This window comes from Saccostrea cucullata, unplaced genomic scaffold, assembly GCF_032062105.1.
Source record: "Saccostrea cucullata isolate Sc308-1 unplaced genomic scaffold, CSIRO_AGI_Scuc_v1 ctg923, whole genome shotgun sequence".
In the NCBI taxonomy this organism is placed as follows: domain Eukaryota; kingdom Metazoa; phylum Mollusca; class Bivalvia; order Ostreida; family Ostreidae; genus Saccostrea; species Saccostrea cuccullata.
The window spans coordinates 440,964-459,577 of NW_026936399.1; the positions used below are offsets into that span (position 1 = coordinate 440,964).

General features: G+C 31.8%; 1 protein-coding gene across 2 annotated transcripts; it reads right to left on the reverse strand.

Moving 5' to 3' along the window:
* Positions 1–4,222: 4,222 nt before the first annotated feature.
* LOC134245503 (uncharacterized) lies at positions 4,223–16,155 on the reverse strand. Of its 2 annotated transcripts, XM_062727789.1 has the most exons (13): positions 15,873–16,155; positions 12,330–12,605; positions 11,296–11,452; positions 10,113–10,294; positions 9,872–10,020; positions 9,571–9,739; positions 9,171–9,250; positions 8,553–8,778; positions 7,707–7,855; positions 6,451–6,655; positions 5,670–5,748; positions 5,482–5,542; positions 4,223–5,334 (listed from the first exon to the last, which is right to left on the reverse strand). In XM_062727789.1, exons 1-13 carry the CDS (start codon positions 15,961–15,963, stop codon positions 4,723–4,725), a joined length of 2,436 nt encoding a protein of 811 aa, XP_062583773.1. In that variant the 5' UTR covers positions 15,964–16,155; the 3' UTR covers positions 4,223–4,722. The 2 variants fall into 2 exon arrangements, with proteins under 2 accessions (XP_062583773.1, XP_062583774.1); XM_062727790.1 differs by lacking the exon at positions 12,330–12,605.
* Between the last annotated feature and the right edge of the window lie 2,459 nt (positions 16,156–18,614).

An 18,614-nucleotide genomic window follows, 5' to 3' on the forward strand; every position in this document is an offset into this window, starting at 1 on the left:
TGGTTTTATAAATCATCTGCGAGAAGGCGCAAATAATACTTTTAAACATTATAAAATAAGATCTGATGAAAATTTTAATAGATGATATCGAAAAGAGTCATTCCTTATAATTTAAATTTAAAATAATTAAACAACTTTTGATGTAAAATCGTGTTGCAACCGTAGTAACGGAAGTGATTGGAAGGAGGGGAGGTAATAACTGATACATAGATCAAGCAGCCATGATGTTTGTTTACATGAGGTAAGAACGAGTAATTGTCTAAAGCTGAAGGTACATTTATTAAATATGAAATTTTCCATGGTTTCTGAGGACTGGAAATGAGGGGATTGCATGGATATGATTTAAAAATGTGATTATATATAAATGTTTTGCGTTCCTTTTGTGGAAATCAACCAATGAGATTTTACAAACAAAATTTTTTTTAAAATAAGAGATGAAAATTTTAATAGATGATATCGAAAAGAGGATAAACAAAAAACAATTACTTAGATTTGAAAAAACTATTGTTCCATTTTTAAATATTAAAGGAATAAACGAAAAACAATGACTTGCTTGAATAACTCATTAAAATATGATTACACGTGTCACTTAGAGTTTTGTTTTCTAAATAACAAATCATTCTGAAATAAGTAATTTATTCAAATCATTTACACTTAAGTGGAATTTTATGTGTATTTTGACAAGTTTTGTTGACAGATTTACAAAAATTGATTACATTGCATTTTTGAACGAAGAAAATATCCAAAGAAAAATTTACATAATGTATGATTTTTCTTATCTGCAAGTGTTACCTGTGAACACCTTGTGATTTTTATCTCTTAAAACTGTCAATTAGTCCCCCGTTGAAAGTGGGGAATATTATTAAAATTTAGTTTTAACGTCACAAAAAGTGTGAAGTAATACTCCATTGTGTAAAAAAGGAACAGAGTATACCTAGCTTTGAAAGTGTAAAATTTCTTGACGCAAGCATACTTAATTTTAAAAATTAACATTTTTCTACATAAGATACCACTTGCAATGATATTCTTTTATGATTTTTGTTACATAACAAAAAAGTAATACTAGATTTAAACATTTTACATTAGTAGTTAAAAAAATTATAATGTACAATAAAACAATAATGTGAAGGTTTACTTGATACTAAGCCTGCCATTTTACTTAAAAAGATGACAGAAAATTAGAAAGATCAAGATGTTTGTTGTTTTAACATTCCTTGAAAGAATTATTTCAATATTCACTCCTTGGAAAGATGATTTCGTTTTGCATTTTGGCCTCTCCTGTTTTTTATTCAGGTCTTAATCTTCGAATTTGACACCTCAAAGAGCAAGTCATATGCAAAGCAAAATTTACAATGTAAATAGACAATGCCTTGACTTTTTCTCCATTTTTCTCTAGGTGTCATTTATTGCTGGAATAATTAAACAAGGTTGCATGTTATGTCGGTATAATAGCATATTTTAAAGATTTATCGTTTATGCTGTTGCCCTTGTCACATTTTAATAGCACGGCTCCATCTTTATCATCACCAGTATGATGTTCACATAAAAATTCAATGAGAAACATTCAAAGATATTTACATCTACTGGATATTTTTTCACTTATTTTTAATGACGACCATTGTCAGTGCATCAACGACACTGTTGAGCAAACCACGTGCATAGAGTTCTTAAATAAATGCTGTTCCATCAGTGATGCACACAATGACATATTCATCTTTAATACAATTTTAACATTTTAATTCTACTTTAATTGTTTTTTTTAATACAGATGTAAATACGAATAATAAAATGTCTTCGTTTGATTGTTAGAACAGCTATTGCAGAAAAAGGTTACATAACCAGCTGACGTATTTTTTGTGGAATCCGGATAGGGCTTCATCGCGCTATCGCACCATCGCATTATTGACCCAAACCTCGATGCTGCGATAGTCAACTGCGTGGTCCTATCCGGATTCCATATTTTTTTCCTGCAACAGCTGCGACATTAATTCCTGTACTTACAACCAATGAAAGCATTTTATTATTTGAAAAATTACATACTAGTAAAAGTTAAATTGTGAGAAAAATTTTTCACGCATTATCTCATAATAGCTAATACATGTACCTGCATATGTTTATATTTTATATGATAAAATTGTTATTCTCGATATTTGATTCCACAATTTTGATACATATATGTTTACGTGATTGTATAATAATATATGTCAATGTTATATGACAATAATTTTTAAAAAGTTTCTTATATTCCCTGTGTTTATAGTACACTGATCCCACCTCTGATGTTTTGGAGGTCCGTGTTTACTCTGCTCCTATTCTGTATTGTTTTATGGACTTTTGATCTTGAATACTGTTAGTTATCTCCATCGTTATATTTCATACATTACTTATATGTATATTTTTTAATTAAATATTAAATTATAATTGCAAACAGACTACAGAAAGTAAACAACTGTAAATTAATTATTTCATCTTAACCTTTTTATCAGCTTTCTTTTCCATCATATTAAGGAGTTTGAGTACAGTTCATAAGTCAATTGCGTTTACACGTCTTCAATAATAAATGCAATGTAACTAAGGTCAGTAGTAGCTTATAAACAAGCCTTTTATGACATTTACTTAAAATATTCAAAGATTCGCTGCTAACATTTGAAAACATTGAAGAACACATAATCTTCAGATTCCACTTTGCACTTTTAATTCAAGCCAAATAGATAATTTGTTTTTCTTTAGAAATTAGGAGCCTTTATTAAGACAAGAAGATCATTGTTATCAGAGAAAAGATCATTATTGCAAAATACTTTTTTTTTTGGATCTTCTTGATTGATTAACCAAAAAGCTTCATATGCATTTTTAAATTCATTTATAAACTCATTTGTTTTTCAAGATTTTTATGAACAAAAGTGCAAACGACATATAATAAATGATATATTAAAACAGTTACCATTTAGTACCACCTCGTATCAGTCTCAGACATTTATAATTTAGTCAGTGTATGGGGAGGAGAAGGTATAGTTGATGTGCTATACAGCGGAACCAATCCTTATAAAGATTTTTAATTTTCACACATACATACATGCTCCATTTCAGAGACATTTTACTTCTTTTTTCCTCTGTGATCTCATTTAATTACTCTGCCATTTTTTGTAAACAAACCCTGTGACCCTGTGTTAAGCAGATATGCATCATGCCATGCATCTTTAGAAGTGCAAGTTTCGAGTTTCATGGTAGGGTAAGCCTACTCTAGTTTTGTCAATGATATGGAATAAACATGCCATTCATCACACGACATTTTAAACGTTCTAAAATTGCAGTATCATTGTTACTACTCCATAAGATGGCATCTCTGTTTTTTGTTTTTGTTTTTTCTATCGTGTTTGATTGTTGAAACCCTGAAGACTTACTGGATATTGTAGCTTTGGTTTCTTGACCTTTTCTGGTAGTAGGGAATTCCTTTTTTAAAAATGTATGTTTGCTTCATATGCAATAGTTGAGAAATAAAAGACTATACATGTATTACACACTCCAGATCGTGTTGTTTTTAATCTGAAGTGGCATTCTTTTTTTTAATTGAAAACATATTAAATTACAGTTTTTGCTTCAGTGCATAACACGTTGAAATATGCAATCCGGAAAATCTGATATATTCTTTTGAAAAATAAATTTTTTGAAAGGAAAAAAAGTGGAGTTAAAAAAATCTTGATAAGCACTGAGCAAGAATTTTTTATTAAAACAAAATAAAAGGTTTCAAAAGCTATGTTGATTCTGTTTTCGGGCAAATTATAGCCGCTGAATATATACTTGTAGATGAATACTATGATTTAAAAATTCATTCAGTTGTGTAATTAGCTGCAGAACTGTGGCGTTATGGTTTTTTATATTAGTCGTGACCATACATAATGACTAATACATTTCAATATAATATAGTCTGCAAATACTCACCAGTATATAAATCAAAATCTACATGCATTTTAAGGTATTATTCACAGCATCAAGAGTGATAAATGAGAGTTTTACTACATTATAGTGATGAACAAATTGATTGAACATTTAATGGAAAATTTATTTGGTTATAAAAGTACAACTAACACACAAAATAAGTATACAAAATCTATGAAATACAAAGACAACAAACGTACATCAATTTACAAGAATATTTCACAAACTGACATATAAAAATGTATCTGTTTTTTCATTGTAAATGTACAAAGTATGAATGCTTTTCTTTTTTTAAAAAAAAGATGACATAGAGTACTAGTATGTTTCAATATTATCCAAATAAAGAGAACTTCATTTTTAAAAGAAAAAACGTACCATGTACCGTGAGGTATATAGGCTTGATATCATATTATTTTTTAGATTGTCATATTCAGATAAAAACCTCGAGGTTCACCTCTGCATAATTGTGGTGCATAATTTCATTATCAAAAAAACTCATTCGCTATTTTTAACAAGAATGCATAATTTTACATTTCAACTCATTACTCTTACTTCAATGTCATCAAGAGTAACTTGGTTTAATCAGCCTTTTCATTTCGTCCCTTTAAAAAACAAGATTGCAAAAAATATATTTCCATATCATTTATATACATTGTACAAGTATATAAAGTTTCAATTTTTAAGTTTTTAGTACAGTGTATCAGTTTTAAAAAAACAGGCATTATATTTAAACTTTTTCTCTTATTCACCGTTTTGGAGACATATACGCATCATTTACTCAACAACCTACACATATCCAGAAATCAATTCAACAGTTTCTGTGCAGTCTTTGTCTCTGCAATCAAACGTTAAATTCATTGCCGTTCTTTCGAGATCATTGATTTCTTTTTCCTCACAATATGTCATTGTTCCACCACAAGTTACACAGTAATCATTATTACACTGTACGTATGTCATTTTTGCATACCCAGATGGTAGCAATGATTCAGTTTCACCTTCCTCAGAAAATTTATGATCTTCAACAACTTTTTTAAGGTCTGGTTTCATTTCATTGTCGTCATTGCTTTCTTCATTATTCTGTTCAAATACTGAATTTAAGCTTTCTTGCGACGTTACATTACGCATAATTTGTTCCGAACTGCAATCACTTGTTGGAGTGTGGACCGCGTGGTTTAAATCTGTTACTCCAGAATCAAAGCTTAATTTCAATGAGCGGCGTTTCTCATCTTTGCAAACTGAATCAGAACCCTTAATGAAAATCATTTCGTGGTCACCATTGTTCTTCTGTTCCTCTTGGCATTTGATCAATATGCCTTCTTGATCATTAACACTACTAGTGTATGTCCTTGATATATAATCAGTTTCCAATGTGCTTCTAATATCGTCATTCCTGTATTTCTACAAAAACACATTTTATCAAAACCTTAAATCTGGATTTTTTTTACATCGATTTATTTTTGCGAATCTGGATCAAAAAGCTGTCGATTAATTTGATGATTGATGTATGTCTGATAAGAATAAGATAGAAACAGATCACGATATTACCTTCTGAAAAATTTCAGGTAGATCTATTCTCAATTCTTGACAGTACCTTTTCCTCAAGTATCTACAATTATGCGAATCCTTCAAATAACTGTGTTCGATTAAATCATTACTTCAATAAGAGAAGATATATTAATAATAATGAATCCAAAAAAACTTACTTACAAATATCACCGAAAATCTTTGTTTACCTTAGTAACAAAGGCACACCGAATAGCAACGTCAGCGTGATCGCAATGAGCACAACAACGAGGGCTTCATCTGGAAAAACTGAAATAACGAAGAAAAACACAAAAGATATATTTTCTTTTTTATTTTAGTAAAAAAAAAAACACAATTTTTTCGATTGATTGATTGATTTATAATTATAAATATAGAAAGATTTCTTGATTTAATTTTTTGCTTGCTTGATTTACTTATTAATTGAGTCTGAAATTTTACGCCGATATTTAGGCAGGCTTTCAATCTAACAATTATTTTAATCAGATAAAATCATTCAACTAAGACAAATACGTGTGAAGCGATTTTTTTACGTTTACAACTTTTTTTCATTGTTAATTTTGCTCATTTACATCAAAGTTAAAGGGTTGCTGTAGCTATTTACAAAGATCTAAACACTAATAAGATCTCAAATCGCATTCCCTCGCAAAAAAAACATATCTACATATCAACGTAACATGCGACATTGATCCCAACGAAAATTGCACAGGACATAACCCACGAGCAAACACCCTCATTCACACACACACACACACACACTCACACACACACACACACACACACCCTGGCAAACACATCCCCGTGATTGCGTTACTACTAGGCGTACTAGTATATCTCTTCCAACTCCGTTGCAAGGGGATAAAACGTAACAATTCAGAAGTGCTTTACGTCATACTGTTACTGATGGCAAATAAAAGATTCCCTTTACTCATTTCCTTTTTTTTATTTTAATGACATTTTTTTTAAACTTACCTGTCAATTCTTTTAGCTCAGACACACCGACTTGTTCACAACTGCTATTGACAGTGGAATAACAGCTAACAAATAAAATACCACCGGAAGTGTAGTCATTGGCAACTAATGATACCCCAAATATCCAATCTCCATATTGGCCACTTGGAACTTTGATTTTTTGTCGCAATATGGCACCAGTTTTATTTATCCAATTAAAGTCACTCTGGAAGATTGTTAAAATCATTTTTAAGTGTTTAAAATTGTTAAGATATCTGTGGGTTCTTTCGTTGCATTTTCAAGAAAACAGAAATTTTGGCATTACATTCTTCTTCAGTATGCATGATTTCTACTTCTTCATAAATTCTGTGATATTACATTTACAAATACTTTTTACATTTTCAGTTTATTTTATTACCTTTACTTGACAATGTAACTAACTAACCAAATGTAAACTTTATTTGAAAAAGATTTCTTGTAAAATGCAAATATAATTAAGGATATCAATCCTCAGCCAGGAAGGATAGCTCCAAAAAGTAATATTTAATTTGAAATGCATCAAAATGAAGCTTGAAAATTAAATTTTTTTCAAGTAATAATTTTCATTTTATTCATCTTTATAAGATTCAAGGTTTTTGGAAGTCTTAGAAAAGGTCTTATAAAAGTTGACATTTGTACCCTATAAAAGGAAAAAAAATTGATACAGTTTTAGAGAAATAAGATTTTTCTTGTATCCAACCTTAGATACCAATGTTTATTAGCAGGATATGAAATAAGAAGTGATTTGTGGTGTCTTGCAATGATAGCAAAAGCATTTTTCACTATGTATTATAGAATACACACAATCGTACATGGCGGAAATAGAAGACAAAAAATAACAAATAAGTATAAAAATTATGACAATTTCTCTGAATACCTGGATAGGTTTTTAACCTAAAATATATTTGTTGATCAATTTGCAATTAGAAAATGCATTGCTGATATTCCAATTCGCTTTTTCTGCAAAAATATTGGAGATTTGACAATTTTCCCTTTATAATATGATTAACTTTAATCTTTAACTAAAGAAATACTGTGAATAAATTTACATAACTTTGTGGATTCAGAGATACTTTAATGAGTATTTTTGATTACTTAACAGCTAATTTTTTAAACATGAGGATCGGACTACCTTAAAAAACGAAATATTTTGAAGTATACTTTTTTTCCGAATTGATTACAGTAGAATCGATATTCTAATGTTATCGATAAAACCATTTTATATGACAAAGACGTACGAGACAGGTATGAGTTTCCCGAAAACCACGACAGTAGTAGAAAATGGTAAACTGTGTGTTCTTTCGGAACTTCTCTCTCACATCACAGGATACTGTGTACATATCGCTCTCATCATTCTTCATTGCTGTTACACCGGTAGGGCGAAATTCTGACAAAATTTTTTATACATTTTGTATGTTACATTTGTTCAGTATCTGTGTCTTCGACTATTGTGACATTTTCCTTTTTACATTTCTGGTACACTGTTCTTTTCAGAAAATCAGATTCACCCTTTTAGAATAAATCAATCATATATGACTTCCTTACTATAAAAGTATCAGTGATTTATGATAAATACTCTTTATTTTTTTTTCCTTTCCATTATTAAAAACTAAAGATCTTAATATAAATCTGAATAATTATGCAATAAATAAACTTTGTAAAAGTATTAATTGTGGCATGTGGTCAACACAATCCTACTCCACATGCTTAATGAATTCATCAATAATTTCAAGGTTATTTTTTTTATTTTCTTTTAATTGTTTGACGCCAAAAGTGCAAGTGAATTATATGCAAAAGAAATAATGAATCGTTGCCATTTTCTGTACAAAGAATTGCCAGGCTGTGTCGGTTACAGGCAGTTGTGGGTTGAATTAAAAATAAGAACTATGCCTTGAAAGAAACTTTTTATAGCATCAAGATTAGTTAATAAGCCATCTCAGTACTTTCCCTCTAATTTTAAAGTACTTATTCCGCTTTTTTTCGTTTCGTGTTTTTTTCTTCATAAATATGCAATTTATAAAAGTGCCTCATAACATTGACAGATTGCTTTACACATATACCTTGTGTTACCTTGTGCAATTTACCTGTTTTTGCTTTGTCAATGTTAAGGTGTGTGGAAGAGTCGCTGCAGCCCAAGTCATTACACGACCTAATTCTTACGATAAATTTATCATTGTCCTTAATCCAGCTGGATGGAATTTCTATTGTTGTGTTCGGTTTTGCAGTAATGTTGGTTGTCACCTGACCATTTTCGAGTCGCTGAATGAAATAGTTATAATTTTCTGAAGTTTTGTATTTGGTAGGAATTTTCTACAAAAATGAAAACAGTATCTTCTTACATACACAAATTTAAAAGGTATGCGATTGCAAATTCTATAAGCAAATTCTGGTCATATAAGTTTTTATTTAACTTCCCTGTTGACTACTTGAAAAGATTTTATGTGCAATTTTTTCTTTGTATAGTAATCCTACTTGAATTAAAACCTAGAGATCTTGTGTTCCTTTTCTATTGCTACCCTTAAAATATAGCCCTTTTGCACATAGCCATACGAGTTGTAACAAGTTCAGAATGGCTAATTAAACATATCTTTCTTTCATTATTATGTGTATGCATGATATCCAAATGCATAACTAATTCTTTAATTGACATGAGTGTTAAAAATAATGACTTCAGCTAGGTGTATGCGTGATTGTATTATAACCTTCAAGTACAACCGAACTCGACCGCTTTCTTTTTCAAAGTAATATGCCCATTTTGTTGTCTCTGGTGCATGTGTTGGAACTATAAAATAAAAGTAAATCAAACGAGACCAATCCATTATTGTCAAATAACTTTAAGAAATGATCTTGAATGATGAAATTAAAACTAAAACAAAAATTGTACAGATCAGCATTTTAAACATGGCATTGTTTTAATTGCAATGCACAAAATACACTGTGCAACTTGATTAACTTGCAGCTTGATATCAAATTCATTGAAATGAAATATATGGAGCTAATGAACAGTATTCAAGCTCAAAAATTCTTTAAACAAAACATATTTGGACCAGAGCAATCTCAGACATCCAAAGAATCTCTCAAAATGATATAGACTGAACAGACCTGCTTCTTTTGTGACATCTTGGCCACAGACTTCATTACTCCAATGACCAATGCTTTCAGATAACTTAGTTTTTACGCAGATTTTGTATCCAGTGAAGGGTTTCAAATCTATGATATTTTTCTTGTAGGTCTCCTGTATTTCTGTTATCCACTGTGTCTTATTTGTCAACTGTAAAAAATATTACTATTATTTAAATGATAATTTAGTTTTAAAAAGAAATTAATAAAAGACATTAATTTCAGGCTTTTTCCCAAAATTCGCAGGTAGTTAACAATTACGTATAATCGAAGTTAGAGTTACCTCAGATTCTGCGCCTTGAAGTTCATGTATTTCAATCTGAAACACAATCCTACCAACTAGAGACAGATATATATGTTCTTGCAGGTGCACGATAATTAGCATTGATTTGTTGGATGGCTTTAGATCCAACTTCTGAATTGAGAGTATTGCTGAAATACAGAAAGTACAGTGTTTAATTTAAAAAAAAAACAACTCTTTTGATATATATAAAGTGTGTATGTTGCAAATATAAGCTAGTTACCATAGTTTTCCGGAATGACGTCGTACATTCTGGAGACATTTCCGAGTTGGTTCAATCCGTGTATGTATACTCGGTATCTTCGCATCTGCCCAAAGGAGCATGTTTTGCTATTGTCACATGACCAGTGACAGGATATGGCTGTATTTGAGATGGTCTGATTTGGACATAATGATGCTAAATCGCTGGAAGATTACAAGAAAAAAATCATAATTGATAGAAGCAGCAAAAACCTTCGAAATTACATTTTGTACTTTTGACAAGGTAAAAAGATACCAAATAGTTATCTTGTTATTTATAGCAAGTTTCTCTTTCTCACGAGTAAGTAATCTCGTAATAATGAGTTAGCTGTCATGTAATAAAAAGTTACTATTTATCAAATATAAAGCTTTTTTCAAGCTATATACTCTTTTAGGATAAATCAGTAATCTCTTTTATTATTTATCATAATTACAGTGTTAAAGTAACAAATGATTATAGAAATTATTAATTTATTCTGAAGTAGCATTGGTAACCCGAGCAAAACTTAATACCAATTGATATTCACGTGCATCATCAATAATATATCAACTAAAATCAAATAAAATACTAGTAATAGTTTCATCAATAAAAGTACAATTTTCAATAACTTAAAATAGGAGTAAAAATTATATAGCGTTTTGGAGGATGTTTTATGTTTATATTAGAATACTAGTATTCACATCTACTGAATACATCTCCTTCATTTCTTACGAAAATCTTTTATCAGTTTAATGTATATCACCTCTACAATGAAACGAACGATGGCGAACACATCAATAACACAATACTTAGTATTTTATCCTTTTAATTCCCTTTTAAATGATAATTTGTACAGATATAAATATGAAAAATAAAACGTTTTTCTTTGTAAGTACGGGAATGAACGTTTCAACTATTGCAGAAAAAAATGCATTATCCACTGACACAGGTCATGCATTTTTCTGCAATGGCTGCAACGTTTACTTGTAATTCCCCTACCAATATTCAAAGAAAGCACTCTGTTGTTTAACTGACAAAAATAATAAATATATGATCTACAGTAAGACCAATATTCAATATCATAAAAGTACTAAATATCAAACTGTATTACTTTTCCAAACTATTCATAAAAAGAAATGAAATATTACTAATAGACAGATTTCTATAGATGCTATTCAATGATCACCTGAACTTGGAGCCACCGTATGGCTTCCATCGAAATGTGACATTCCATGAAGTCGGTACAGTGTTTGAAATTTGAGCTTTGGGTTTATTCCAAGTACAATTTAGATCTTTCAAATCTCGAAAAACACAGTCAAAGTCTTCTGGAGGCTGGGGTTTAACTGTAAAGAAACATTTTTAGCTCACATGAGCCGATCACATTTTGTCCGTCGTCTGTCCGTCCGTCTGTCTGTCCGTCTGTAAACTTTTCACATTTTCGACTTCTTCTCAAGAACCACTCAGCCAATTTTGTCCAAACTTGGTACAAAGCATTCTTGGGTGAAATTTAAATTGTTAAAATGAAGGGCCAAGTCCCCTTACAAGGGGAGATAATCAAGAAAAGACAAAAATAGGGTGGGGTCATTAAAAAATCTTCTTCTCAAGAACCACTGGGCCAGAAAAGTTGAAACTTATATGGAAGCATCCTGGGGTAGTGTAGATTCTAAATTGTTAAAATCATGACTCCCGGGGGTAGGACGGGGCCACAATGGGGAATCAAATTTTTACACAGAAATATATAGAAAAAATCTTTTAAAATCTTCTCCTCAAGAACCGCTGGGCCAGGCTGAAACTTATGTGGAAGCTTCCTGACATAGTTCAGATTTCAAATTGTCCAAATTATGATCAGTTGGGTAGGGTGGGGTCACAATATGTATTACAAGGGGAAAATCTGGTAAAGAACAGAAAGGTCAAAGCTTATCAGGTAAGCGATGTGGCCCATGGGCCTCTTGTTTTTTCTATTTCCAAGATTGAAAGAAATCTGAAAGAAACTTTTTTAGTTTGTATTAATAAGATCATTATCTTTGCCGCATCCGATTTCAGAAGCTTTGTCTATTGATTTTAAAAGGTAAGTTATATAGTAACATTTCTCACGACAATAAAGAACAGATTGATATGAAAGTATTAGCCTTACAATTTGCAGTACAGTGTTAGTCTGAAGAATACTTCTAATTTAAATGGAATTTTTCAAAAGTGATACTTTTCATTTTATTTGCATACCTCCTACTTTCAGTATGATGTTCGCGTTTTCGGTAGTATTATGGTCCAAGCAAATGTATGTCCCGCTGTCATTGGCCTGTAAGGACTGAAATCTCACTGTGACCTCTGAACCCAAACTCTCTACTTCAGTGACATTTCTGCAATCGCTTGAATTGATACATTGCAAAAGCTGCAATTCAGCTGCCAGACTTTCGGATGAACGACACCGAAGATCGAGTTTTGCGTTTGCGTGTCGTATCAGGGTTGTTGAATTGTACTTCGAAAGCGGCTCCATCTCTGTTTACAAAATAATACCAAAAAATGAGCACAGAATGTTGTGGCTGATTAATACAATGCACGAAACATCTGTTTTACTCAAAACGGACGCCTTCTTCAAGCCTTCAATTCCTTTTTTAATGGCAAATTTGAAAAAAAAAATCAAGGTTCCCAGCGAGTCACCTGTCAATTGGGGATGCTGTGTTTATGCCCTGATCACAGTCTTTATTGTTTGTAGGGTGTTTTGTAGGGTATTTGAGATGCTATTTCAATTTTAATTTTTTTAATGTTTGTATTGTCCGATAAGATAAGATAAGATAAGATTTATTAATACCAATTTAGGGCCCATCAAGGCATACAAGTAATGAAAAAAAAATACAAGAAGAAATTTAAATTTGATAGTAGCAACTAACAAAAGATATATATGAGTGTGTTTATACAAGTGATAAGACCAAAATATATAGCGTTTTAAATGAATTTTGTCTATTTTTAGTAACCATTGCAACACCGCTCATCGAAATCAGAAACTGATGCACTATTTTATGCATCTTGGTGTAGTCTACTTGTATGCCAAGTGATATTGAAATGAGACTAAAACTATAGAAGGAGTAGCGTTTTAAAGGAATTTCACAGAAAATTCTATTTTTAGTAACCATGGCAACATCGTTCATCGAAATCAAAAACCGATGCACTATTTTATTTATCTTAGTGTAGTCTACTTTTTCAAATTGTCTGTTACGTTTTAAAGGAATTTCTACACACATTCTATTTTTAGTACCTCTCACCGTTCATCGTTGATAAAGTGGACTTGTGTGCCAAGTTATACTGAAATCAGACCAAAACTGTAGAAGGAGTAGCGTTTTAAAAAAATTTCTCAGAAACTTCTATTTTTATTAACCATGGCAACACCGTTCATCGAAATCAAAAACCGATGCACTATTTTATGTATCTTAGTGTAGTCTACTTGTGTGCCAAGTTATATTGAAATCAGACTAAAATTGTAGGAGGAGTAGCGTTTTGAAAAATTTTTTACAGACAGACGGACAGACAGACAGAAAATGTCCCACGCATTACTATCGCATAAGCTCCTCTTGTAGGTCTAAAAAACATACAAGAAGAAATTTAAATTTGATAGTAGCAACTAACAACAGATAAATGATGATACAGATATATGCTATGTTTTAAAGCAAGTATCATTAAAGCTACGTTCATTATATATTCGTTTAAAAAGTTTTTAACTACACACAAACTATGACACAATTTTAACTGTGTTCTGAATTTTACATCAAAAAAGGTCATCTTGTGGTCTCTTCTGCCTTTATCAAAATTAGTGCTGGTTTTAAAACAAGTATCAAAATTAATTTTTTGCTACAAGCTATCACAATTTTGTTGAATTTCAAATAAGGGGTCAAGAACGGCAAAAATACCTTCTCCTTTATGTGGTCTTCGGAGAATAGACATCGTACGTTTATAACGGACGGAATATATGAGATACGTCTAATATGTAACCGATGCAGATTTGTGTTTATTATCGACTGATACAGATGAGATACGTCCAGGATAGAGGATGCTTACTCCTCCATGGCACCTGATCCAACCATGAATTATATGCTAAACATTGAAGGCGCTAATTTATGAACGTTTGCAGTATTTGACCAATGAAGAGTTACGTTTATTTAATATTGACCGACAAAGATAAGCTATGTTTAATGCAGATGGGTACCTTTTCAAATTCTAGAATATGATTTCTGGTGAGCTGCATCAGATCACAAGTTACATGACGGAAATATCTGACTTTTAGTGACTGAATAAAACAAAAATAAACTTGACGTAATAATATTTATCAAAAATTATTATCATAATCTCCGGGATATAGGTTTCTGTTTCTTTTTATATGAGGACAAAAACATACTGCATCACCGAGTCTAGAGAATTTTAATGTGTTTCCGCAGCTTTTGAAAAAACATCAACACTCATATTTCAGTTAACACACAAAGGTTCATTTAAGATACTATCGATGCAATGATATATCTATTTGAAGACGTCTTTAGAACCTACTATTTAGTAAATGACATTCAAGGTAATTATAGTTAACGCAATTATTTTTTTCATACAATCCAAAATCCATAAAGCTGCAACATTTTGCATTAAGTCTGGAGTTAACTTGTATGGATTTGATCGAGAGTAACCTTCACCTCTTCCTATATTTTTCACATGTACACTTTTATCAAAAACTGATATGTGTTCAATGTACATATATAATTGTCCATGTTTTTGTCGGTTCTGGACATTCCTTATAATCAATCTCAAATACCTGCATAAACAAAAATACTAAATATGAGGTACAAATATGAGCTTGTGTCTAAAATATTCCATTATGCATTCATTGACGTGACAGGGATATACATGTACTGTACATATATGTTTGGCACCTAATATTATAACTTGGTTCATCATTAAGACGACTTCCAGAGAGTAAATGTACAGCTCGAAAATGCTGAATATGATTGATTGATTGATTGTATATTGTTTAACGTCCCTCTCGAGTATTTTTCACTCAAAGCCGGTGGAAAGCTGCAAATTTTGTCCTATACTCGGCACTTCGGGCCATTGAGCAGGGAGTGATCTTTTTCGTGCCAGCACCTACTGCGACCCGGGATTCAAACGCAGAACGTATATAATACGCATAGTTACTGTATACAGGGAAAATTTCGCCCCTGTATACAGGGTTATTTTCGCCCCGTCTAATTTTCGCCTTTTTGAACTTGTGAACAATTTTACCCCGTTTTAAATTCGCCCAATCTAAGTTCTGTTTAAGAAATTATGTAGTGTAATTTGAATTCGCCCCGTTTTAAATTCGCCCAATCAAGGAGAGTATTGTAGCATTCAAGATATCAAAACCTCACACAGCACAGTTTAACTATGCGTATTATATACGTTCTGCGTTTGAAACTTTTTGAAAGAAATGAGCATTAAATAAATATTTCATCAAACACATGGAATGAAATTCACAAATTTAGTTTTTACCTATTATAGTTGGGAATGTTGCGTGTGTGTCTAGGTTATCATTTACCATGTAATATTTACGCATAATACATTTAGTATACGGAAAATACAGAAGCAAAGAAATTTCAATCCAATGCGTGAATTATTGACCAACAATTTTTTAACTTAAAAAGATACTTTTTATGCAATCCCGGATGAATTTGTGCATCGGGAAGTCATTGCAAATGAGAAATTATTGATAATTGTTATGATTTACATACAAGTATGAATGCACACACATACCTAAATTGGCAGAGGCGAAAGTAAATCCAACGATGCAAATAACTGCTAAGGACAAGCACATTTCGATTATGTACGACCTGGATGCATACATTTTAGGTTTTGAAATAAGGACAAAATTTATAATAGGTTATGCGTACACTTGTTGTGTAATCGCTCACCCATACAAAATGTAACAACAATCCCTAAACTCTACCTCACCACAAGGACGAAGGTACAAAAATAGTGATCAAATTTCATTAAACTGTGGAAAAGGCTGTTGGAAATTGTATCTTATTTATTGAAGTTTTTTCACTCTGTGCATCAATTGTTATTTTATCACGGTGTAAAGTTGTCATGATTTGTATGAACTGCACAGATGTTCAATATATGTAGAAATATAAACCTGCGAAATCAAAGCCTAGCGTTGTTTTTTCCCGATGGATCTATTTTTTGTAAACATGGTGTTTTATCAAATTTCAAGTTATTTTAGTGAATATTTTTATGCCTTAAAAGTGTGTGAAACATGTATTAATTTCCTAGGAAGATTCATTTAAAACACTTCAACAGGACCTCTTCTGTCTATATAGAAAACAATACATGTACATGTATATATAGTGGGTAACTTAATTTTTCTGTTTAAAAGATTTTAATGCATAATTTAACAAAATTTGAAATATAATATGCATTAATATAACATGCAGCTTGATTTTTATTTTTTTTAAAGCATAGTGTGCTATAGTATGATTAGTAATTTTTTCCTGTTAATCTGTATAGGCGTCAGGTTGCTTTTCTCCTTTCATACGACATTAAAAAGTGTAAGAGAAACAAAATTTCTGTATAAGCAACGCTTCTTATATATTCAACAAGAGGCCATTGGGCAACAGCACTCACCTGAGTAGTTTTGGTACAGAAAAACAGAAATGTTCATTACTGATTCAGTATTGGTCAAGGTGCAACTCATCCATGGGGACAATGCTAGGTTCTTATTACAGACATTACTTACCACTGCTTTTTTTAATTTACTTGAAATGAAGGATTTAATCTGAACACTCTCAAACGACCAAACTATATGTAGGTGGCAAATGGTCCCAAATTAATATAGTAATGAACGGCGAATTAATTAGTTCCCTACCGTTCAACCGGTTTCTTCCTTGTATGTCCGTCTGCTTATATAAACGTGCGTTTGTCTGTCTTTCTGTAAACATTTTTTTCCAAACGCTACCCCGCCGTCTGTTTGAGTCCAATTCTATGAAAAGCCAACGGGTTCAAAATTCCAACTCTGTAATTCTTAAAATGTACACATGTAAACCTAAATTTGTAAATTGTAAATCTTAATTTCATAATCTTTCAATTCTTCTTTTACAATTTGTTAGTTGTAACTATCCATGCATGGGTAATTTGACAAGTCTAAAATGTTAATGCAAGTTTTGCCGATGCTCTCGCGTAATTCGTAGACTTGCGATTTGTCAACTTGTGAAATGTAAATTGGTAAATTATGCAAGGTTGCATTATGCTACCACCTATTTAGACGGAAGGGGGCGGTAGGTTAATTCGTTGCTTAACAATTTAATCATTTCCCCCAATGCGTCCAGCAATGCACCAGACCTGAGGACCATTGACGCGGCTGGCCAAGGATAGAAAAGAGTGGAGAAAGTTCGTTGCTGCCCTACACACCACAGGGTGTAAAGGACGACAAATGATGATGAATGCGTCCTACCAGGCAAAAAATATAAAGAAAGACTGATGAAATATTTATGAATTAATTTCATGTCTGTCTTTGACTGTCTTTAATTTCATGACTGTTTGTAAATACAATATGTAATAATGTATTAGCAGGGGTATACTCTTGTAAAATCTCCAACCAATCCTAAAAAAAATTAAAAAATCTTTTCTGTAGTGTTACTGGCAGATTCGGCAGGGGGAGTTGGGAGTTATAGAAGCCAGAACCCCCTCGGGTTTTTATTAATAAATTATACAGTGAAACAATTAAGAAATAACCTTTGACCCCCCTTTCAGGAGTTATCGACCTCTCGTACATGTATATAAGTAGGAAAGTCATATAAATATTTGAAACAGCTTATCAACAAGAATTGTCCATACCCCTCCCCCCTCTTCACCTGCACACACATGATTTTTTTTTTTTTTGCGATTGGGTGAATTTTTTGCGGACATGAAGCTCCATTCTCATTTTGAAAATATCCATGTATTGACAGACCCATTCATGTCTTTGTAAAGTACACATTAGTTTGTATATAAAAGGAACATTTTAATTAAAAATTATTTGAAGTGATCATATATTAAATAGTTTTTCACTTTTTTAGGTTACCTGAGTCACTCAGGTGACCTATTGCTATGCGTTTTTGTCCGTCATCGTCCGTCGTCCGTCGTGTGTTAATATTTGCACATTTTCAGCTTCTTCTCTGAAACCACGGAACCAATTTCAACAAAGTTTGGTATGCAGCATCTATGGATGAAGGGGAACAAAAATTGTGAATTTTATGGTCCCTGCCCCCTGGGGCCTGAGGGGTGGGACAAAAATCACTAAAGTTAATGAAATCTTTAAAATCATTTTCTTTGCTCCTGGACATGCATGAAGCAGTCAAACTGTTGGCATGAATGTAATGAGCATTGAGTCCGCTACAAAAATTGTGAAATTCATGGCCCTGGGGTAAGGGGTTTTTAGATTATATAGTGAAAATGTATTATTCCTTTGAAAATCTTCTTCTCTGTTCCTGGATATTAAATAAACCAACTAAGTACATA

Coding starts and splice junctions, on each gene's coding strand:
- LOC134245503 (XM_062727789.1), bottom strand. CDS start 15,963: ATGTATGCATCCAGGTCGTACATAATCGAAATGTGCTTGTCCTTAGCA. Junction 12,606..15,872: donor TTTCGCCTCTGCCAATTTAG/GTATGTGTGTGC, acceptor TTTTGTAAACAG/AGATGGAGCCGCTTTCGAAG. Junction 5,335..5,481: donor TACCTGAAATTTTTCAGAAG/GTAATATCGTGA, acceptor GTGTTTTTGTAG/AAATACAGGAATGACGATAT.